At 39.8% G+C, this 24,035-nt stretch overlaps 1 protein-coding gene across 9 annotated transcripts in view; it reads left to right on the top strand.

Moving 5' to 3' along the window:
* Positions 1–24,035, top strand: part of PTK2 (protein tyrosine kinase 2) — a 234,230-nt gene that overhangs the window by 180,111 nt on the left and 30,084 nt on the right. For 8 of the 9 annotated variants that reach the window (XM_075495342.1, XM_075495336.1, XM_075495337.1 and 5 more), the window contains 7 exons: positions 391–475; positions 8,179–8,279; positions 9,586–9,701; positions 11,271–11,371; positions 12,648–12,737; positions 14,083–14,287; positions 21,555–21,666. In XM_075495342.1, coding sequence (XP_075351457.1) covers positions 391–475; positions 8,179–8,279; positions 9,586–9,701; positions 11,271–11,371; positions 12,648–12,737; positions 14,083–14,287; positions 21,555–21,666 — 810 coding nt within the window. Of the gene's footprint in view, positions 1–390; positions 476–8,178; positions 8,280–9,585; positions 9,702–11,270; positions 11,372–12,647; positions 12,738–14,082; positions 14,288–20,591; positions 20,892–21,554; positions 21,667–24,035 lie in introns of those variants that run through there. The other variant, XM_075495345.1, reaches the window with a different exon arrangement.

Raw genomic sequence — 24,035 nt, 5'->3', positions numbered from 1 at the left:
ATTGGGCTTTCCAGGTTGCTTGCTTGCATAAGCCAAGTGTGTTTTTTAGGCATGTATCTGCTTGTTTCCTCTGCTTTTGCTAAATATTGTCAGGAGTTTACCATCCTCAATAATGCAAAAAGTTTACAGTACTATTCAGTTAAAGTTACTGTCTTTTGTCATAGTTTTTGTACAATTTAACATAGTTTAAAACAGATTAAATATTTCTTAGGTGCATTGTACACTAGGTGTCTTGATTATAATAATATTTTGACATTGAAGCTTTCAAAATGTAATTTCTTAAGATATTTTAGTTAATAGTAATTTTCTCTAAAGCAGTTTTGCTAGAATTTTAAAGGACTTAGCTTTTGGTGGGCTCTATTTCAGTTATTTCTCGATAATGTCTTTCAGGAAAATCCAGCTATGGCTGTTGCAATCAAAACATGTAAAAACTGCACCTCAGACAGTGTTAGAGAAAAATTCTTACAAGAAGCCTGTGAGTATTGAAATACTTTTTTTGGGGTAGCTTCTGTAACTGGTCCTTGCAAAGAGTGCAGCCATCTGTGCCAGAATCTTCTGATACTAATGTAAATCTTTTATTAATCTGTAGCATGACCTTTTCCTCTCCTGCACTACGTGCCAGGAAGACTGCTTTACATCCTTGCATTGCCCGTGTATATGTTTTTATGTAGGTTCTTTGATTTTCTAAATTGAACAGTGATGGTTGACTCCTGTAAGGCTTCAGAACCAGTTTTGGAATATTAGAGATCTGATCCTCTATATCCTTCTTTCTCTTTAATGAATTAAAAAAACCATAGCACTTGTTTTAGTGTATTACTTCAGAAGGTCAGGTGGTTGTCTGTGTTAACAAAGTTGCTAAAACCGTTATGTCTAAGAGAGATCTGTTTTGAAAATTCAGAATTAAAAATTATGGTAGAGTAAACCAGTTTTCTAAATAATTGCCCACAAATATTGCATTCCCCAAAGGGCACGTTTGACCCATGGAGGAAGGCTTTTTGTTGAGATGAATACTAACAGAAGACTTCTATAAGATTGTTGTAGTTACTGATTTCTCTACTGTTTGGCTTTGTAAGCAAATTAAGATATGAGACTTAGGCCTTAATTTTTGCCTATTATCCTCTCCTATTGTATAGCTATAAATCTCGTAAAGGTATTGTATTATATCAATAAATTATTTGGTTATGGCCAGATGTTACCGTATACTTTTATTCGCTATTCCTTTGTTCAAGGATGTTTTTCTAATTGTTCAGAAAATCTGTGTTTGTAGCTAATGGCTTCTTATTTTTGGATGTCAGATTTTTCTTAAATTACTATAATTTTTTCCATTACATTTCTAGCTGTTGGAAAAGTAAATACCACTGCATATAGTAATAACTTAGCAGTCAAAGATAGGCTGCTGTCTCTTAACAATGTAGAAAATAATTGCTCATTGAATGCTCCTTATTATGCTTTGAGCTTGACAGATTAGGAAATGCCAACGTAGTAGACAGATAAATAGTGCTTTTCAATTTTGATTTAATAGTTTTGCCATTTCTTCTTTCCTTTTTTTTATTCTAATTGCCATCTGTTACCTTTCTTCTGTTTGCGTTCAGATTGCAAACTCTCTCAGAAGATACTGCCTCCTAGTTTTTAAGAGCACTCTTCAAAAGGCCCAAATCCAACATCTGGAGAGGCACAGTTGGTTATTTCACTGAATTAAGAAATTTATTTCCTAATATATTATTTGAATATTAGGAATATTAAAATATTTTGGGGTTTCAGTTGTTAGCTTGTGGTGGAGTTTTCAATGCTGGAAAGATTTAGAATTGATTCTTGCAAGGAGTAATACCTCAGAATAAAAAGTAGATGAAAGAAAGTGTTTTTACAAGCAGCACCTGTCTCTTCATTTCTGTCCGCTTTTGCGTAGCTTTTATGTATTACTGTTAATGCATTTGTATATGCTAAAATACAGACCACCTGGTTTGGGGAGATTTTTATTGATCTTCCACTGGCTTTGGTAAATTGCTCCTTTCTGCAAGTAGTTCATTCTTCTAGAAGCTGGATGGCAAAATGATGTAATAACTCTACTCCCTTTCTGAATTTGTGAGCTTGTCAGCTAACATTGATTGAATTAATTGCTGGGTATTACTTTCCAACAACAGGGTATTTTATGTTTAAAGCTGGTAAGACCATATGATATAAAACTATTTGTGTTCATTGCCTTTCCATTGCTTTGATAATTAAATCTGTATTCCTGCTTCATTTTTACATCAATGAAGCAACATTTCCGTGTTATAAGACATTGTAAATTGCATTGAGTTAGATTAGCCCAAGAGAACCCTAAAGCTGAATAATTGGGGTTTGTTTGGAATATACACTTTATTTACCAAGATCTTAATACTAACATTGGATTCAGATGAAATAGTTTAGCAATGCATATTTTTCCAAGGTGTCAGAAATAGCTTCCCTCTCTGAAATTCCATTTACTTCAAAAGGGAAGAGGGGAATTGAATGATTTAGGAATCTAGCTTCAATTCTATGTAGTGTTTTAGCAGTTGTTATTGCCCATTTGACATTTCACCACATTATTTATTCCTTTTTATTAAAGCATTAACCTATGTCATTGATAGGGATGTTTGTTTTACTGGGGTTTTTTTTTCTGTATTATTCATAACACATCAATATTTTAAAGAATATGTTACCTTAAATTTGCGCATATAAGTTTCTTTGCAGGAAAATATGTTATTGAACTATTATACATTAGGTCTTATAAACATCATTGTCCAAGGATTTTTCTTGGGGTTTGTGGTGTTGCAAGATGTGTTGGTTATGTGGCTGCTGTGTACTAGCGACTGAAGTACAATTCAGAGCTCATCAGAAAAGGAATTCAAAAACACCTGCTGGTTTTAGCTTGTGATTAATTAAAGGCCAAAAGATAGTGGTTTTTATTCTTGTCCGATTTTAGGCAAACTGAAGCAGACTTTCCAGTTTGGTAATTACCATGTATTTCTGTTGACACTATGAACTATAAATGTAAAAGAGATACTACTTCAAGATTAAATTAAGGATATTTGTCAAGATTAAATTAAGGATGTATGTTGGAAGAGACAAACTTAATCAGAGGATGTTTCATTTAACCTACCAAATACACCTCCCCAAAACACCAATAAGCATTGAGTCAGTCGCTGAGGCGAGCAGCTCCAGTGCTGGCACGATCGGCAGCGGAGCGCTCTAGCGCGGTGCACAAGGGGGTTTCCTGAACTGGGGGAACCTGAGGGGAACCGAGAGACCGTGCAGGAGCGTGAAGCTCGCATGACAGTGGGTGAGGAGACCTGGGCGGGGCCAGGAGCCATGGCGGGAGATTTAAACGCGGTGTAACTGCCACTAGCTGTCTCTTGCCCAGGTGAGCAGCTCCGTGCCGACACATTCCACAGCAGAGCGAAGGATGCTATACAGGGGGGGTTGCCTGAACCGGGGCAATGCCAGGGTCGTGGAGAGAGCTGCCAGGAGCCAATTGTCGCAAGAACAGGGCCAGGAGCAACCTTGGCCAACCCTCACATCTGTAAAAGGCAGCCCCTAGGGAGCAGTAGCGACCAGGGCAGGCAAAAAGGGCGTGTGGAAGGGTTTGTGTGGAAGGGTGCATAGGGAGGGCGGCCCCCGGCAAACGGGCTATTTTCTTCTGGGAGCCAGACAGAGGTAGCCTCCTGTTGAAACAAAATGGTTTCCACCAGCTGCAACTGCAAATCTGTGACTGAAACCCAAGTGGAAGTGGTAAAACCTCCCTATGTGAACACCTACACATAGACTGACCCCCCCAAGAACTGAAAGAGCTGCCCAGACCCAAAGTGCACGGAACTCCAGAACCTGGAAGTCCCCCTGGGGTCCAGAGGCAGAGATGGATGTCATGGGTGCAAGCATGCCCAGCTGGAGGAACTGTTCAAGCAAGTGGCCATGTCACAAGAGGAGCTTAACAGACAGTGCAATATCCAGACATCTGAGCAAGAGATCAATGCGTGGTACTGTGCGCTGTCACAAGCAGAGCGACAGCCCTGCATTCAGACTTTGCAAAGGAAAGGTAAGCTTGCTTCCAACCCTGAGGTGACAGACTCAACCAATTCACAGGACAAAGGAGACTGGACTCTCATCTCTGCTCGGGGCAGCAGGAGGAATCTTCCCCTTCTCCCTGAAGTGCCCCTTTGTAACAGGTATGATGCCCTGGGGCTGGAGAATGGAGAGAGAGTAACAGGCAAGACCCAGGAAAGGCCAACCATGCAAAGTTGATCCAACCACCCACCCACATTAGAACCAGCGCCAGCAGAAAAGTATGTAGGGTGTTGGTAATTGAAGACTCCTTGCTGAGAAGCATCAAAGTGTCCATTTGTCACCCAGACAGAGTCTCTACAGAAGTTTGCTGCCTGCTGGGAGCTCGCATCCATGGTGTCACGGAGAGGCGGCCGAGCCTAGTAAAGCCTGCAGACTATCATCCTGTTCCTACTATTCCAAGTAGGGTCAAATGATCTGCAACAAGGTGACTCAGAAATATCAAAAGAGACTTCATGTCCCTCGAAACGATGTTAAAGGGATCGCACAGGTCGTGTTCTCCTCTATCATCCCCGTTGGAGAAGGGGATTCGAGAAAAAGGAGACAAACAGGTGAATGACTGGCTGCGTAGCTGGTGCCATGCTCAAGGTCTCGGCTTCTACAATCTTGGACATACCTTTGAGAAACAAGACCTGTTGACAGCTGACAGGGCTCAAGTGACCAAGTGGGGCAAGAGTGCCCTGGGCAATAAGCTGGCTGGACTTAGAAAGAGAGCTTTAAAGTAGATTTAGCAGTGGAAGAGCATGGTGTTCTAAGCACTCAAGAAGAGCCAGGGGCTGCTGAAGCATTAGGAAGCTACAGGGAAACATCTGTGAATTGTCCCAAAGCTGAAGTGCCTCTATACCAATGCACGCAGCATGGGAAACAAACAGGAGGAGCTGGTAGCCACTGCCCAGATGGAAAACTATGACCCGATTGCTGTCACAGAAACTTGGTGGGATGAATCGCGTGATTGGAGTGCTGTGATTGACAGCTATAAACTATTCAGAAGGGACAGGCAAGGAAGGAGAGGTGAGGGATTTGCCCTCTATGCGAAAAATGGGATTGATTGCACAGAGCTATCTTTGAAGAACAGCGGTGCGCAGGTTGAGAGCTTATGGCTGAAAATTGGAGACCAAGCCAACAAAAGAAATTTTGTGGTTGGTGTCTACTACAAGCCACCCGATCAAGAACAGGAGGTTGATGAAGAGTTCTTTCTTCAACTGCAGGAAGCATCACGCTCGCAGGTCCTGTTCCTGATAGGGGACTTAAACCACCCAGACATCTGCTGGAAAAGCAGCACCACGAACTGCAAGCAATCCAGGAAACTACTGGATTGCATTGAGGACAACTTCCTAGTACAGGTGATGGAGAGCCGGACCACAGGAGGGGCACTGCTGGACCTGTTGCTCACTAATGCAGAAGAACTTATTGGAGAAGTCAAGGTTGGAGGTAGCCTGGGCAGCAGTGATCATGGGTGGAATTCTCAATCTTGAGGGGTACAGGATGGGTAAAAAGTAGAGTCACGACACTAACCCTCAGAAAAACAGGCTTTCAGCTGTTTAGGGCAGTAGTGCATGGCACCCCTTGGGAAACTGCCATCAGAGGCAAAGGAGCGAATGAGAGCTGGGAGATATTTAAAGACGTTTTTCTTAGAGCACAAGAGCTCTCAACCCCGATGTGCAAGAAGTCAGGCGGGGGAGGCAGGAGGCCAGCTTGGCTAAGTCAAGACTTTTGTCCAAACTAAAACACAAAAACAAAATGCATAGGCAGTGGAGGCAGGGATATACATCCTGGGGAGATTATAGGGATATGGCCTGAGAGTGTAGGGAGAGGATCAGGAAATTCAAGGCACAGCTGGAGCTGAACTTGGCTAGCAACATAAAAAATAACAAGAAGGGTTTCTTCAGGTATATAGGACAAAAAACGAAGATGAAAGAAACTGTACCCCCTTGATGTGCAAAACAGGAGACCCTGGCTACAACTGACATGGAGGAGGCTGAGGTACTCAACAACTTTTTTGCCTCGGTCTTCATCAGCAAGTGCTCTAGCCACGCTGCCCAATTCACAGTATCCAAAGGCAGGGACTGGGAGAATGAAGTACTGCCCACCGTAGGAGAAGATTAGGTTCGAGACCATCTAAGGAACCTGAATGTGCACAAGTCCATGGGACCTGATGAGATACATCTGAGGGTCCTGAGGGAACTGGCAGATGAAGTTGCTAAGCCACTATCTATCGTATTTGAGAAGTTGTGGCAGACTGGTAAAGTTCCCAGTGACTGGAAAAGGGGAAACATAAGCCCCATTTTTAAAAAGGGAAAAAAAGAAGACCCAGGGAACTGCAGGCTGGTCAGTCTCGCCTCTCTGCCTGCCAAGATGATGGAGCAGATTGTCCTGGAAACTATGCTAAGGCACATGGAAAACAGAGGTGATTGGTGACAGCCAACATGGCTTCACTAAGGGCAAATCATGCCTGAGAAATTTGGCGGCCTTCTATGACAGGGTTACAGCATTGGTGGATAAGGGAAGAGCAACTGACATCATCTACCTGGACTTGGGCAAAGCATTTTATACTGTCCTGCACAACATCTTTGTCTCTAAAATAGACATGGATTTGACAGATGGACCACTCGGAATTTGCTGGAGGGTCACACTCAAAGAGTTGCAGTCAATGGGTCAATGTCTGGGTGGAGACCAGTGACGGAGTGGTGTCCCTCAGGGGTCTGTATTGAGACTACAGAATCATAGAATCATTCAGGTTGGAAAAGACCCTTAAGATCATTGAGTCCAACTGTAAACCTAACACTACCAAGTCCACCACTAAACCATGTCCCTAAGCACCACATCTACACGTCTTTTAAATACCTCCAGGGATGGTGACTCAACCACTTCCCTGGGCAGCCTGTTCCAATGCTTGATAACCCTTTCGATGAAAAAATTTTTCATAATATCCAATCTAAACCTCCCCTGGTGCCACTTTTGGCCATTTCCTCTTGGTCCTATCACTTGTTACCTGGGAAAAGAGACTGACAATCACCTGAGGTGATTCTCCCTCTCTACTTGGCTCTCATGAGAACCCACCTGGAGTACTGTGTTCAGCTCTGGGCCCTGCAGCATAAGAAAGACATGGACTTGCTCAAGCAGGTTGAGAGGAGGGCCACGAAGATGATCAGAGGGCTGGAACACCTCTCCTATGAGGACAGGCTAAGAGGGTTGGGGTTGTTCAGCCTGGAGAAGAGAAGGCTCCAGGGAGACCTTATAGCAGCCTTCCAGTACTTGAAGGGGGCCTACAGGAAAGATGGGGAAGGACTCTTTGTCAGGGAGTGTAGTGATAGGACAAGGGGTAACGGTTTTAAACTGAAAGAGTGTAGATTTAGATTAGATATAAGGAAGAATTTTTTTACTCTGAGGGTGGTGAGGCACTGGAACAGGTTGCCCAGAGAAGTTGTGGATGCCCCATCCCTGGAGGTGTGCAAGGCCACGTTGTATGGGGCTTTGAGCAATCTGGTCTAGTGGAAGGTGTCCCTGACCATGGCAGGGGGGTTGGAACGAGATGATCTTTAAAGTTCCTTCCAACCGAAACCATTCTATGATTTGTATGTCTTATTGTGTAAAATGTATTGTGAAGGCACTGCTGAGACTGAAAAGCTATTTGAGTCCGTGGAAAATAAAATGAGATGTGAATGTAATCATTAAATGAGATTTTTGTTTGTGTCATAAACTGACACACGTTTTTTCCAGACATTGAATTATATGTTTTTTCCTTCCTTCTCTTCCAGTAGAAAGGCACAGGTTAATTGGTCACGATAGGTCATTATGTTAACTTATGTTATGCTCAACCAGGGTGGAAGAGCCAGAGAGCCTGACTTGACTTGCACCTTCCACAGCAGTTTACTTTTTGTGAGTGAAGAATAGTACCACTAAAGCAAGCAGTGTTTCGTACTGCCCGCAGAACATCAAATGACCAGACATTATTGCTTGCAAGTAGTTGTTTCAAGTCTTGCAGAACTGTGATTATATTTTCTTGGCATAGACTAAGTGCTTCTTATCTGACATTTTTATTTTTATTTTTTTAAAAAGGTTTTATGTAACACACCAACTTGTTTCTTTTCCTTTTAGTAACGATGCGTCAATTTGATCATCCTCACATTGTGAAGCTCATTGGAGTTATTACAGAAAACCCAGTTTGGATAATCATGGAGCTCTGTACACTTGGAGAGGTATGAAAAATCCTCATGCAACTTTGGTCTTCTCTCTTTTAGCTCACAGATACCTTTACAAAAGACTGAAAAAATCCCTTCTCGGTACTAACACAAAGGCACTCTCCTCAAATGTGGTATCATACTTGTTTGTAGGATTATGGACTCAGAAACAGGAGTGGCAGAATTTGCCACAAAATCCTCCACTGAGGGAACTGCATCAGCTCATACCAAAGTGATTTAGTCATAGTTTTCAGAAACTTCAACTGCTGTTCCAGAGTGAGAGCATGACCTATGCCAAGATGATGATAATGGAATATAATTTAAACAGCATTTGCAAACATACCTTCTAGAAGTGAAATTATGTGATACATCTTTTATTCTTCCTGAATAATACTGCGTTTTCCCTTGGAACACTGAATTTCTTAGGGTTTTTTTTCTGTACAGTCTCTGCAGAGGAGACTCTAGATAAGATTGCTTTCCTCATTATTATGTCTTTTGGATGAATAGTTTAAACAAAACTAGATCTCGATTTTTATAATTGATTTGTTTTCTGTAGGCTATGTGTTTTTGAAAATGTGAGCTGAAGTGATATTTCTTACTGCACTGTAAGGTAGTCATTGTAATTATCAAACTGCAGTATGTTGTCCAAGAAGAAAAAAAGGCAGAAAAACCTGTAGTGCAGAAGTCCTTTTGTGTCAAAAATGACAGATTTCCTTTCCAGTGCCTACGTAACTTTTCAAAGCCTTGTTTTAATTTATAATGAGACTCTAGTGCCACCTTCCATTAGGTGCTAACTGCCTTATAGTAGGAATATAGCTTATAAAAATTCTGCATTGATATTGACTACTCTGAGCTAAATCCAGTTGTTTTAGCAAATGTAAATTAAAATTAATGCTTCCAAAACAATGCCTATCTAATCGGTGTTTGGATTGGTCAGGTACTGCTTTGTTCTGAAGTTATTTAGGCCAAAAACGTGCATGGTTCTCAAGAGAAGAATGCATAAAGTCCAGGAGTGCTTTACTCTGGAACAGCAGCAGTATAGAACAGCAGCAGTATATGCTGTCAGTCTTCAAAAGGAGCCTGAAAGCAATGCGCAGGTTTTTTTGTTTGTTTGGCTAACAGTTTTCATGTAGAAAAAACTGCTTGAATTTAACCCAGAGTCAAATTTCTTCGTGGCATATGATTTTCTCTCCTTATCCGGTCTTAAGGGAAAGCATGCCCACTGATTCTCGTGTAAAATTTACAATTTGAGATATACCTTGTTCAAATTTGTTATTTTTTTGTCCTAACTTCTTTCCTTTTTCTTCCTCCTTTGTGCAAAAAGTTGAGATCATTTTTGCAACTAAGAAAATACAGCTTGGATCTGGCCTCTCTGATACTGTACGCTTACCAGCTTAGCACAGCACTTGCTTACTTAGAGAGCAAAAGATTTGTACATAGGTAAGATTTTATACATATATATATGTGTACATGTGTATTTTTATATGTAACTACTTGAAATTTCAGGGAACACGAGGTGTCCCAGATCACCAGATTTTTGACTGGCAGTATTCTGGCTATTAGATACACTTGCTTAAGTGAAGACAAAACACTCACAACATATGGTTGGATTCTTTGAAGCCTTCCTTTTCTGTTTCTTTTTCTTGACTTATGATGAATGTGTAGCAGCAGTACTTTGAACCTCCTAAAATCCATTTATGTGTTTCATGTCAGTCTCCATATTAATTAGTATGTGATTTTTTCAAATGCTGTCACCAAAATTACGCCCTTTTCAAGAGTGACACCTGCTGGCCCACACCGAGAGTGACTTGGAGATGGTGCCACATTTTATTCGGAATAGATTTCAGCTGAGTCGTTGCTTTGTGGTTACAATATTTTTTAAAGCTGTTATCTTCCAAATACAGAAAAGCAAAACAAGGGGCAGCTGGCTTCTTAAGTAAACAGCAGGGAAAACAAAATATTTATAGAATACAAGTACTTGCTTAGCCAGAAAGTGAACCTACATTTCTTTCTAGGTATGTTTTGAATTTTATTCCCTTGAATTTGAACATGAGCTTTCTAGGGAGAAGAGATTGGCTTTAGCCTCTTATTGTATGCAATTAAAAATTCACAGCACTCCAATTATCACGTACCATTTCATTTTGAACTTGAGCATTTTATTTGTGTTAAAATACTTACATTCAAATTCTAGATACGTGTTGTGTTTATTGTACATACAAACACATGTATATGTAAGTATTAGGTATGTATATATACATAGATACGTATATAAAAACATTGTAAATAACAGACCCTTATGATTGTTACAGATACCAGAATTTTGGCCAAGTAGCTGTTTATTTTAACTCTAGCAATAAAATTTCAAAATATAACTTATTCATACTGTACTGAAATGGGAGGAAGTAGCACCGCTCAGTTTGCTGTACTTACTTCACTGCTCAAAGCTCAATCTGTCAATCCTTAGTCAAGCCTGCTGAAATCCAGAATCAACAGACACGTAAGGCGGGGTGTCTCACCTGGGAAACTGCAGGAGAAAAATGCCCAAGTCTTTTCATAATCCCTGTGGCATCACTAAAAACTGAGCTTCTTATGAGGAAGCCTCTTACAGGACTGAGATCTTAAACCAATTCCTTACCTTTGGAGGGTCAGGAGGCAGATTTTTTTCTTTCCGTCAATTCTAATTGCCAAAAATTGTTAGTCTGTGGTATTTAAATAGATGAAGACTAAAACTTTTTCCTCTGATGTTGACATTGACGGTTATACTTCCGGACAACAGCTATTACTCATAAGGATCAAATGTACTGCAGCATTTCTGCAAGCTTCTCAGAATCAGTAGACAAATACGTAGTCGTCTTTTTCTGTACATGCACACACAAACCGTGACTAGAAAAATAATTCAGTCCTTTCGAAGGCGTTTGATACTTCTGGGTTTTAATAGTTTTTTTCAAATGATATTTCACCACTTTAAGTTTCTAAATTACTAGAAATAACGTCTCCTCTGTTTGGCAGGGATATTGCTGCTAGAAATGTGCTGGTATCTGCCGCTGACTGTGTGAAATTAGGTGACTTTGGTTTATCCCGATACATGGAAGACAGTACTTACTATAAAGGTAAGCTGGCACTCTGGATCCTTCTTGCAGGCCAGTTAGAACACAGTTGCTTCTCACAATACTGAGTTTGTTGTCAAAAGGAATTAACCAGGTTTTCTTGGTCTAGCTGTTCTATTTGTATAAAAAGGCAAGCTATTCAACAATTTAATAGATGGCAGTAAATTCCTACATGTATACTTAAGAAGAAGAATTACAAGGTCTGCTTTAAGTTGCAAAAAGTAGGAAATTCATGTGTAGGTAAAATTCTGCTTTTTAGGACAAGTTTATAGTGATTTCTTCACTCTTTTTAGAAGATTATCCAGATTTGAGGCTTGTTTGAGATAATATTCATATTCATGGCATAATATAGGTAGCCTACAATGAGTTCAAGGTTACCTACAGATAAATTTTGAGTTTGTGCTGTCATTGTATGCTGCATACTTCAAATGCCACTGGACTAGGGAGGTTCAGTACAAAAAAGTCTTTGAAGCCTACGTTTTCCCCCATTTTGGATGGAATACTGATCTTAAGTGGCTCCAGCAGCTGTTAGATGTCCTGCGGTGCCTGATAGATGGGAAATACAGCAGGGGAGTAGAGATTGCATGTAGGGTACCAAACAGTATCATTTTAAATCTGGTGTATATTATGAAACCATGTATTCACAAATCTAATCTTCAACATATTTCTAGTTTCAGTCATGTATTTTAAAATAACCTTTATCTGTCCCCTTACACTTCATTATGTTTCCTGGTTTCATTTGTCTCGTATCACTGTGAGCTATATATCGTCATTTTAATTGCTGACAGGAGAGGGGGAATACTGTTGACATGATCATTTCTTGTTGTGCTTTTGGGGTTTGTTGTTGGGGGCTTTATTGGGAGGTTTGGAGGATTATATTGTTTTTTGTTGGTTCTTTTTTCTGTTTTATGTAAGGCCAAACAACCTACCCTTTTTTTATGAATCATTTAAAAACGCCTACTCCCCTGCTGAGATTTTGTGATGGTTTCAGATTTGGTGGCAGTACCTTCTTAACTGCAATAGTTTCATCTTGAAATAAGAATTAACTTAAAGGAGCTCAATCGGTCTGAATATTTAGGCAAAGTGCTGCTCTTCTCTCTAGATAGAGGACTACCAGCAGAACTGGTCAGACAGTGCAGAAATCTCTTGTACAAAATTTGATAGTTGAAGTGCTTCACTGGAGATGGATTTTGCCTATGAGTTATTTCGCTGAGAACAAAATCTATGTTTGAGCTCAGTAGTAGGAATAAAAGTCTGCCTTGTCTTGCCTTCCCTGTAGCTTCCAAAGGAAAATTACCTATCAAATGGATGGCTCCAGAGTCAATCAACTTCCGACGGTTTACCTCAGCAAGCGATGTGTGGATGTTTGGTAAGTGAATAGCAAATGGTGGGGTTTCTTAAGTGTTCTGTTGGAGAAGTGCAATGTTTCATTTTAACTCCTGTAAATGAATAATTTCCAGATATTTGGCACTGTTTTTACTGTACTTTCTGAAAATACGGTTTCTTCCAGCACATTTTCCATCTCTCTGTTTCCTTTTTCTGCTCAGTAAGCCTAAAGTTTCATGTGCCTTTTTGCCTCTAGTAAGAAGCTGGCAGAAATGGAGGTACAAGGAAATTAGGTCATAGTCATAACGGAGTTAGGTTTTTTTACTGTTGTTTTCCCCTCTGATTTCTTTTTGTTACACCATTGTTCTTTGCTGTTTCTATTTTATATTTTCACTTTTATGGTCATATGCCTGCTTCCTTGCTTAATGCATACATAGATCAGCCTACATGATGTCCTGTTTCCAGATCTTTAATGCTAAATTCCCACTTAATTTGTCTTTCATAGCTCCTGCTAGCTTACAAAATACGACCAGAAGCTGAGTAAAAATAAGGGTAAATGGGAATATCCTGAAGCCTTGATCTTTTTTCCTAAATATGCAAGTTTTTATATGAATCTGATCACCTGTGCTCAAACTGGTCCAAACTGCTCGTCTGGACAGACTGAACAAAAATAGGCTGTGTAAAGGAACAAAGATGATGAGACTTGAAATAAGAGCAGGACAGACAAGTAAGGGTTCACCCTCTTTACAAAATAAAATTTGAATGTTTTTAAGTGAAGGGTATGTGAATTTTAGCAGGTTTATAACAGTTTGAAGAAAATTCTAGTACAGTCAGAGTTAGAAAAATGAAGTCTATGGAACATTCTGGCCAATCCTAAACCAACAGACCATTTTTCCCTTTGTGCTTTTAACATAGTTTCAACAGAAACTGCTTTATTACATAGTTTCAGCACAAAAAATTTGGATCAATGCCAGCATTAAAACACCCTCAAAGTGAAAATACGCTCTACCTGTTGAGACAAGCCAGCTGGAACTAGTCAAAGGGAAAAGCAAACACAGCTCATTCTACCTCATAAAAAAGTAGATTTGAATATGAGCAACCATTCTGATTTACAGTAGGTAAAAGGTAGCTAAATGTGAAGCCAGGCTGCCGTGAGCCAGCTGTGGGTCATGCTTCCTCATAAATAGTTCAGGTTGGTACTGCCTGCATAATCCTACTGCACATCACTCCTCTCTGCTGCCAGACGGTAAGTCCAAACCAATTCCCTAGCTAGACATTTCCGAAGAAATAGCATTGTTTGGCTGTACAAAGTGGGGGGTTGTTTCTTTTTTTAACATGTTTTGTTGTTTGCTGACGCTGGGGAAAATTTTTTTGTGTGTGTTTCTCAGGTGTGTGTATGTGGGAGATCCTAATGCATGGGGTAAAGCCCTTCCAGGGAGTGAAGAACAATGATGTGATTGGGCGAATTGAGAATGGTGAGCGGCTCCCAATGCCTCCAAACTGCCCTCCTACCCTCTACAGCCTTATGACCAAGTGCTGGGCATACGACCCTAGTAGACGACCCAGGTTTACTGAACTTAAAGCACAACTCAGGTAGGGTTATACTTCTGAAAGGTCATTTCCTTGTTCAGAAATATTTATTTTCACTGTATCTTCTGTTACAGTATTTTCTTTCTGTGGAAAATGCAAGACATAGGGTAATAAGTTTTATCTTCAGAAGGCCAGGTTGTTGGTACTCTTTTGGAAATCTGGACTTTATCTATTGGAGAAAATTAGACTAGGCAATAAATTCAGATAATTGGAAATGTGAATCACCTTTCTCTCCCAAGAAAAACTTCAGATTTCACTCGCAATTTGTTTATAATTTTAGCTACGTGTGCCACAATCCTTGGGGAGGGGGGTGGAAAGAATTTAGGATGATTACTTAGTCAAACATGCAGTATACAGTTTTGGGGTAGAAATCTATCCTTTCTTAAATGAACCATCAGATGAGTGCTGTTGAAAGTTATTTTCATAACACATGCAGCACACTAGTTGCCCCGTGGCAGCTGTGTCTGCGCAGTCGCAGAGCCTGCAATAAATGCAGCGTCATTAACTAGGAATTCCTTTGCCCTTTGTAAACCAGGATATAGACTACCTTATGTTTATCTTGGAATAAATGTGAGCACACACTTTTGAGACCAGTCTAAATTCACACCCTAGTTGATTTTGCAATAATTTCTTCCAGTGTCCATATCTCCATTCCACCAGCCACAAAATGGGAGTGATAGTTAAACTTTGAAACATCACTGAGGTACTGTGTAGACAAATTTGATATTTGTGACCACCGTTAGGATTTTATGAGTGCTCAGTATCTATTTTGCCTAAGTCAATATAAGCTTCAAATAATATGTAGGTACTGTACACAGTAAATCCACTCTTGGATTTGTTGTAATTCATTGCCAAATTCTTCAGTTTCATCTTACATCTTGTTTCAAAGTTATGTTTTGTGGCATGCTTTATTTTCATATCATTTTGTGCTGTCACTGGATGTTCATGGTACAAGATAATTCATAGGTGGTTTAAAAAAAGGACAATTTTAGTATAATTATGATGCTGTTTCAGAGTTGCTATATGGATAACTTAGCTACCTTTAAGTTTTTTCCTATTTCTTAAAATGTCATACGGTTCCGCCATCTGTTACTCTGGGAGGTCCTGCGCAGACTAATAATTTACATAGCTAGAGGACAACGTAGCCCTTCTCACAAAGAACTTATGCTATTGACTGCGTGGAGTTAACTGCAAAGGAAGGACTGGTAAAGCTTGGTAAGGATTGCAAGGAAAAGATATGACACAGTTGCGTGATTTGGGTAATAGGTGGCAATTGGCAATTCACTTGCTTTTTCCTTTTTTTGGCCCTGGAAGAATAGGATTGTGTTTAATTTGCAGTCAGATTGTACTGAGAACTTACAGCTGACTGGCACGGAGGAGAATGAAGCCCTAAAAAAATGTGACTAGGAAGATGGCTACGGTGTGTAAATCCAGGCAGGGAGAGTATCTCACCAGCAAGTGAAGAGGATGAGTAAATGCAGAGTAAAAGTAATTGTGTTGGGGGGTGAAATAAATGTAGGCTGTACTCAGAGAGAGAGTGACAGCAGCAACACTTATAATAACAGCATGAGTCTGGAGGGGGAAGAGGGGGGAAAAAAGTGAAAGAGGTGGAACGATATTGCCAGATAATAGGATAGATCAGTGCCCAAGAGCCTGACTCTCCTCAGAAATGCACAACCAAAGGATGGCAACCAACACTCACGACATGCAGCAAGGCAAATTCTCATTAGTTATAAATCAAAGTGTTTCCCAGTGTGAGTGGGTAAGCTCTGAAACAGGTCACCCAGAAAGACTCTGGATGCTGGGAGACTTTCAAACCTTGGCTGGAAAAGGCTCCAAGCAACCTGACCTTGCCGTGCATGGAGCCCAGCTTTACCAGGAGATTGGACTCAGGACCTCCAGGAGTCCCTCCCACCTAAACGATTCTCTGGTTCTAGATGGAAAATGCACTGAGGGGGGTGGTTTTTTGCTCCTTTAGTCATGCTAGGAGATTTGAAGCATTGTTTAGAGGACAAGCTTTCTCCTGGGGTCACAGCAACCCTAAAATCCAGTTTTTATTCTCTTCTCACCAAAGCAGAGAGTTTTCTGCCACTCCAAACTGGTGACCTTTATCTCCTGGAAGTTAGGCAGCACGGTCGTCCTTAGGGCTTCTTTGTGCTGCTCACAGACAGTCAGCCTCTCGTTGAGAGGTTGCCAGTTCCCTTATGATGAGGCAATCTCAGGCAGCTAGGAAAGATTGTGTTTCAAAACTCAAATTCCCATGAACTTACAAAAACAAGCTTTTTCCCTGGTGGCCTTTTCTGTGTGGTGTTGCTGCTGCTCATTCTGGATCCTATCCAGGGTAGTCTTCTCAAGCTGAGAGCAGACTAGTTGTTTGCTTGAAGCCAATGATACAGCACCGCAACGTTCCTCTCTGTTTTAATGAGAAAAAGTCCATGGCTTTGGGAAAAAACTTCTTTTCTGCATCTGAAATAGCACTGATGGGAGCATAAGCATTTCGTGTGTTCTCTGTTTGTTATTTGATGCTTTTCCCATTTCATAGTAACATCTGCTTTGCACAAACTTTATTTGCAGCTGCTTGAGCAATGCAAAGATGCTGATTTCTGTAGAATTTAGATAGTGTTATTAGGGTAGTGATAAGGCCTGATATTTTATAGCACTGAATCTGTCCAAAGTGGATAGGGATAAGTTAGTCTTCGCAGCAAACACAGAAACAAATGAGAAACAAATGGGTGGATAGTGGATTTCCAAAGTTAATTCCTCCTTGCATCCTAGGTCCCTTTTTCAATTTTGGGGGGTGGTGAAAGTGAGACTAAGTCAGGAAAGTGTGGTGCTACCCTGCTACTCCTGCGATTCTGTCACTGACTGGGCCAGAATTAGAATCTGTGGTATTTTAATCAGGAAGCGTGTGTTGCCTTGCTGATTTATGTGTAGAAGAGATTTTTAGTCTTTCACTACATGGTAAATAATATAAGAGGCCCTTTGCAAAGTGTTTAATGTACCCACATCATGCAGTATCACTTTTACAGCATTTCTCCTCAGAATGACTCGTAGCCGCTTACTAGAACCGTACGCTTACTATACTATATTCGTACACTCACTATAACCATAGACTATTTCATACATGTGTGTATTATTAAATTTAATGTATACTTTGCTATGTTCAATATGCTGCAGGTGTGTATTGCTAAAGTAGCACCAGTATACTCACAGGTTTTCTTACAAGTCAGCTCCCAGGCTTGTGCTTGCAAGTTGTGGTGCCCTGAGTATCCCTTTGGTTGGTAATTCTGTTAAAACTGGGGGTTTTTGTATTGGAGGTGATGCTGGATTTTAATTTTGAGCTTTCAAATTAATGTAATTGCATGACATTTTCACTGCATCACTGAATTGAGTTTTATATAAGGTAGCTAATGCTAACGCTTTCTGTCTACTAAAAATAGCAAAATAAAGAGCAGTTGTATCGCTCGCTGCTGTGGTAAGAGTGTGAGTCCAGCCCTCTGTTGGTCACTGATGAAGAAGCACAGGTTTTAACACAGTGGATGACCCCACTAGCATCCCAGTGCTGCAGGTCACATACTAAATACAGCTCTAAAAAGAATGCAAAAAAAAAAAAAGGAAAAAAAAATAGTTATGCTTTTAAAGTCTGTTTTTATGACAACAGTAAGATAATTAACTGACAAGAACTGGACTTGAGCCTTTTTGTGACTGCATTTGATGTAGGTCTTGAGAATGTGTGCTGGTTTGGGCTGGGGTAGAATTAATTTTCTTCACAGTAGCTAGTGTGGGGCTATGTTTTGGATTTGTGCTGGAAACAGTGTTGATAACACAGGGATGTTTTAGCTGTTGCTGAGCAGTGCTTACACACAGTCAAGGCCTTTTCTGCCTCTCACCCCACCCCACCAGCAAGCAGGCTGGGGGGGCACCAGAAGTTGGGAGGGGACACGGCTGGGAGAGCTGACCCCAGCTGCCCAAAGGGCTATTCCATACCATATGGCATCATGCTCAGCAATAAAACTGGGGGAGGAAGAAGGAAGGGGAGGACATTTGGAGTGATGGCGTTTGTGTTCCCAAGTAACTGTTATATGTGATGGAGCCCTGCTGTCCTGGAGATGGCTGAACACCTGCCTGCCCATGGGAAGGAGTGAATGAATTCCTTATTTTGCTTGTGTGCGTGGCTTTTGCTTTACCTATTAAACTGTCTTTATCTCAACCCATGAGTTTTCATACTTTTACCCTCCTGATTCTCTCCCCCATCTCACTGGGTAGGGGAGTGAGCGAGCGACTGTGTGAGGCTTAGTTGCCAGCTGGGGTTAAACCACAACAAGATGTCGCTTGTAAATAAAGGAAACAAAACTGTTAAGAGTGAGAGTAGTTTGAGTTCTCTCCTTTCATGGCATCCTGCCAAAAAAATATTTTAGCAAGTACCTGAAATACAGTGATGGAAGTTGCAAAATGCTTTGTTAGCCTTTTGCTCTTTGACAGTGACCATTAGGAATAATACCCATATGAAAGTGCTTTTAAATTAGGGCGGCATGGGAAGATCCGGAGACCACAGAGAGAAAAAAAGAAGCTGCTTGTTCAGGGTCAGCACTTACTGTTGGCTCCCGCACCACCGTAGCAGCAAACACTGGTATTGCTGTGCCTTTTGAAATGTAAGGATACATGTTAGTATTTCAGATAATCCTACGCTGCAGCTCCCAGTAAATGTTTCCTTTTCAATGTCACAGGCCAATTTCAGTAAAAAGATTCTTTGTAAATGAAATAAGTTAATCAATTATGCAAACATTTAATAGTTGAGATTTTTCATCAGACTTAACCTAGCCAAGAAGATTAGTTAAGTTTGTCTGTACTACCTCATGATTTGCTAGGGAAATCATATGAATAGAAACACTTCTCTGCTTGCTCCTCTTTGCTGCTAAAAATATGTGCAGTTTGGGAAAATATGCCTAGATCTGACTTCCCTGACCTTGTGCAAATTCTAATAAACTGTTCAGAGTACTTGAGCAGCTGCATTGAGAAAAGGTCAAAAATATCTCTTGGCACGCTTTCACTCCGTCTATGGATTGGTCTTCCCTTTGTAAAAACAAAGACATTTCTGTGAGTCATTTATATTCTTTGTGTTTTTTCGAGTAATGCTTCTCTGAGGCATTTCTATTTTATATTCTTGTCAGCAGTACTCAAGGGCATCCAAGTACAAATTCTGCTGCAGCTGATCAGCCTTTGACCAGGCTACTTACTGGGTTGCTGGGGAAAGGACCTCCTTGATGATACAGGGGACGAAAGAGCAGGGTGGGATGAAATAGAGTTGTAAGGCAAAAAGCTGAGCCAATGTTATGAAAAACAAGTAATTTCAGGCAAAATTTGTCATTTCCAGTGATGTGATTGAAGTTAATGGTATTGTATTGAATACTGTGACACCACAGATAAAATGGCTTTGATAGCAAGGCAGATGGGTATTGGTGTTTCATTCCTTTTTATGGAAAAACAGGACTGTGCTGTGACAAATTATACCCGTGGCCCCAAATTGTCAATAAGCCATCTCTAAATTTAGTCAGCTGCTTTTAGCCGATTCCTGTTCCATTCTTTTGCTTAGATTAGAGCAACTACTGTATCAACAGCTTTGTTTAAAATCTATTTTTTATTCATGCAATATCGGTGGATTTTTTTGGTGTTGTTTTGTTGTGGTTTTTTTTAAATCTTGAGGTATTTCTTGAAAGATCATAATCATGGCTTATGGCTATGGATGCATGTTGGCTGATTTCTCATGCTACGTAAAAATGCATGCTGAATATCTGAAGTGTGACCTAGCTTTAAAGCAGTGGGTTTTTGCTAGTTCTTCGTGGGTTCAAGTAGGAAATATTTCCTTTTCCTTATTCAGAAGGGAGAGGTAAAATGGAAAGATTTTCTCTTTTTACTTCCCTCCGTTGGGCTGTAGCTGTGTTTCCGTGGAAGTTATATCAGGATGACTTTTGCAAATAACTTGTCTGATTTTGTTTTTGTTCCACATTCTTGTGTTACTTCAGCAATGATGGATTGAAATTGCAGCAATACTTATAAACTTGGTTTAGCTGCAGTGAGATGAGATGACTTCCGTGCTTTTTAAAGTGGCATAGATTTTTTTTTTTTTTTTTTGGCTGAGTAAGGAAAAGCAAAGTTCTTGTCTCCAACCAAGCAGGAATTTATTCTTGAAATAAGCAGTAAAGTTCCAAGATTAGAATAGATTACTGTAGTTGATCTCATCCCCTCCATGAGTAATTCTGGGTGGTTATTTAGCAGACTGAACAGGAGATGATAAACTCAGAACCTAGCTTTGTTTCTCGAAACTCTTGAGTGATAAAGAAGCTGAAATAGCTCCTTTACAGGATTATCTCTATACCAGGGATATCGATATGTAAATAATCTACCCTACTCACATCTCCAGAATATCCATGTAGCGTGCAGCTCCAACGAATTTGCAGCTCCCTATTTCAAAGCTTCATTCTGAGTATTTTTCAAATGGCAAATATCCAACATTAATAATCCACATAGCAGAACTGGGAGGAGGCTGCTGTGGAGGCAGCAGTATCACGTTGAACTTCAAACAGTCTTTTTAATAGTCAGAACAGTGGTAAGTAGCAAACTAGTTTTACTACTGTCTTGTACTTTGTTGAAAATGTAGCCTTTTGACCTGAATGTTTAGAAGCTGAGTGAATACTGTCAGATATTTCTGTTTTCCTAAATTTGTTTGCTGAATGTGTTCCTGGTTAGGCTAAAATGTAAGAGCTGAAGACATAGATTTAAAATGTTTTCTGACTGCTTTGTTGAAAAAAAGAAAAAAAAATCCCAGTGAACTGAAGCTCTGTTGAGTTTCAGTAAAGAACATTTTCAGTTTGTTTTGAACCTTTGCAGCAGTTCAGTAAAATATTTTGTTGTGAAAAATAAGTTTTCATGCAAGTAAGTGCTCGATTTATTGTCTTTGAGGATTTCTCTGTGTAATTACACATCAAAAGAACTGTTAACATGCAAAAAAATTTTTGTACAAGATCAACCACAGCTTTCTAAAAACTTGATGCTGCTTCTGTTCTTAAAAGCACGCTGGTAATCCTACAGAAGTATTTCTTCCTGATACTGATTTTCAGAAACCTAACCAGTATAAGTAAAATAAGTTTGTGTTTCAGTTCTCAATCATTTTGTCGAATAGTATTCATTAGTCTGAATAGTGTGAGAGCTCTGGGGAGGTGTTTGTTAGACATCAAACTGGAGTTTTACTTAAATACAATGTTTTTCTTAGTACAATACTGGAGGAAGAGAAGCTGCAGCAAGAAGAACGAATGAGAATGGAATCCAGGCGACAAGTTACGGTATCCTGGGACTCAGGAGGATCAGATGAAGCTCCTCCCAAGGTAGTTAAGACTGCAAATTATGTTTGTGTTTAAAAAACAATAAAAAAAATCCTTTTTATTCCATTTATTTCTTCAAAGCCTCCTTTGGTGGGTTCATTCAGACAACGGCATTCTGGCCAATTTTGTCATCATCTGCTAATAGTTGCCTGAAATGACCCGGCTCTACTCGAACTGTTATTAGAACTGATCCATGCTATAATATTGCACTAACGATTTTCTGTTTCTTGTTGTTTAACTTGTAAAAGACTACCATAGTTGCCACAAAATTGTTTCCTGGCCTTTTCTTTATTCTTCTTTCTTGTAGCATTCCTATGAAATGTTAGCTAGTGAGCTTTCAGACCACTCTGAAGTCTATTTATAACACATCAGTGAGAGGATAGAAATCAATTAATTGCATTTTCCTTATTCTGGACAGAAAATTAGGGGTTTGCTTCCAAGGACCTTATGTGTTTTAGTTTACACTTCATTTTGTTTCATTACATGTCTGTCCTGTTTGGATGTCGCTGATGTGTTCTGCAGCTGTGGTGGTCTAACCTCACCAGTTGCTGAGCACTCTCTTCTCTCAGTAACTTGTCTGCTTCTCATCGGAGTTATTTTGCACTTTGAAGGATCGAGCCTGTATTTTGAAAAATTTAATTTTTTGCAGTCACCACTGTAATGTGGAATATTATCTGTGTCCTGATCAGTTTGCGATGAATTCCTGTAGCTCTCTACGCAAGCTCTGATGCAGATAATGATTTCGGTAGTACTCATGTGGCACCTTCTGCTGCACACGTCTCCCAACAGTCATAGGAAGGCAGTGTATTTTTATTTTGTTTAGTTACCCCATACCCAGGTGGTTGCCTGATAGATTTCTGAGCTTGGTTCTGCCTTTTGATACCTTTATGGCAACCAAGAAATATGGGTACTGGAATTGTTGCTTTCATTTCAGAGTTAAAAACGGCAAACAATCCATCAACCCATTTAGTCATCTGAGATTAACTAGCAGGATTTGGTGTATATATAAACAGATAATGTTCCGAGTTACAGAAGCAGATAAACTGCATAAATTGGAACAATATGCTACTTAATTATGACAACCTTGTTTGAAGAATTTGTTTGGTCTTCAGACTTTGGGGCTAATCCAAATAGAATAAATAGCTTTTATTAATGTAATATATGAGCTACACCGTGTTAGAACTGATCATTGTTAGAGCTTTGGGTGTGATGTATGAACTGAAACACTTGACAAAAGATGTGTTAAGATTGAAATTAATTCAATCACTGCATATCTTTTTTGAGGGAGTCAGTATGTCCTCACCGTATATGTGATGCAGTTGTTGGTTAGGTTTTTTTTTATACAGTCTTTTTGTGTAAAATACAGATGTGCATACTACTGACATTTGAACAAGTTGAATTTCATAGATATGGGATTTTAAGTATCTCTTATTATCTAATTTTCTAATGATGACAACTGATTTTTTTCTTCCAACAGTTCATTATGCAAGTTTCAGGTCTTTATAGGGCTTAAACTTTATTTCATTTATAGCCTTAAACTTATACATGTTCTCAAATAATTCACAGATATCACAATTGGTACTATGAAATTACTTGTGTCTCACAGTCATTTCAGTTAGAAACGTAAGACAAAAAAGATCCTAGTACAGAACGATAATGACATTTTTCATAAAGTGATGATAAAATTCTGCAATCTCAAAGTAATGTGATGGTCATCTTTAACTGCCAGAAGGACTGAAGGAGCCCATTTGCAGAATGATGAGGTTTGGCTTTTTTTCCCCCCCTTTTGGGTTAGTTTTTCTCCTCCTGAAACACCCAACAGCACTGTTCCGTATCCAAAAAAAAACCCCAAATACACCTTTGGAGGTTAATATCAAACAAAATAACAGAACACTTCTGCTTGGAAGATAAAAGTATGTTGTTCTGAGCAACATTTTCCAACATTACTTCTTTCAGTAGCGTGAAATTTCTATCCCTATTCTGGCAAAAGAATGAGATGTTCAATGTGTGCAGAAAACCAGGCTCCTTTTCATGCAGTTTTTTGTAATAGTGCTGTCTGAATTTTCTGGTGACTTTTCTCATGTATTCCTGTGATTATACATCTTGTTTGTTTACGTGTAAAATATTGCGCTTTTCCTGAAGGGGTAAAGCAAGGTAGTCAGATAAAGACTCTTGATAGCTGTTCTTTAGCTGTCCTTTCTATAATAGAAGCTAGTTCTTGTCTTGTTTTTTTCTAGGCTGGGAATGGGTTGCAAAACAAAGCATGGATAATGAAGTGGCTGTGGAGTTCAGACTATGATCAAAAGCACCTTCCATGTTGAGGCAATTAGTTACACAGAAGTTAATTATCAGATCTAACTTTAGTCTTCAGA

Source organism: Mycteria americana, chromosome 2 (assembly GCF_035582795.1).
Source record: "Mycteria americana isolate JAX WOST 10 ecotype Jacksonville Zoo and Gardens chromosome 2, USCA_MyAme_1.0, whole genome shotgun sequence".
NCBI lineage: Eukaryota > Metazoa > Chordata > Aves > Ciconiiformes > Ciconiidae > Mycteria > Mycteria americana.
Note: the sequence above shows the minus strand (reverse complement) of the source record. Positions and strands in the feature narration are given on the sequence as shown.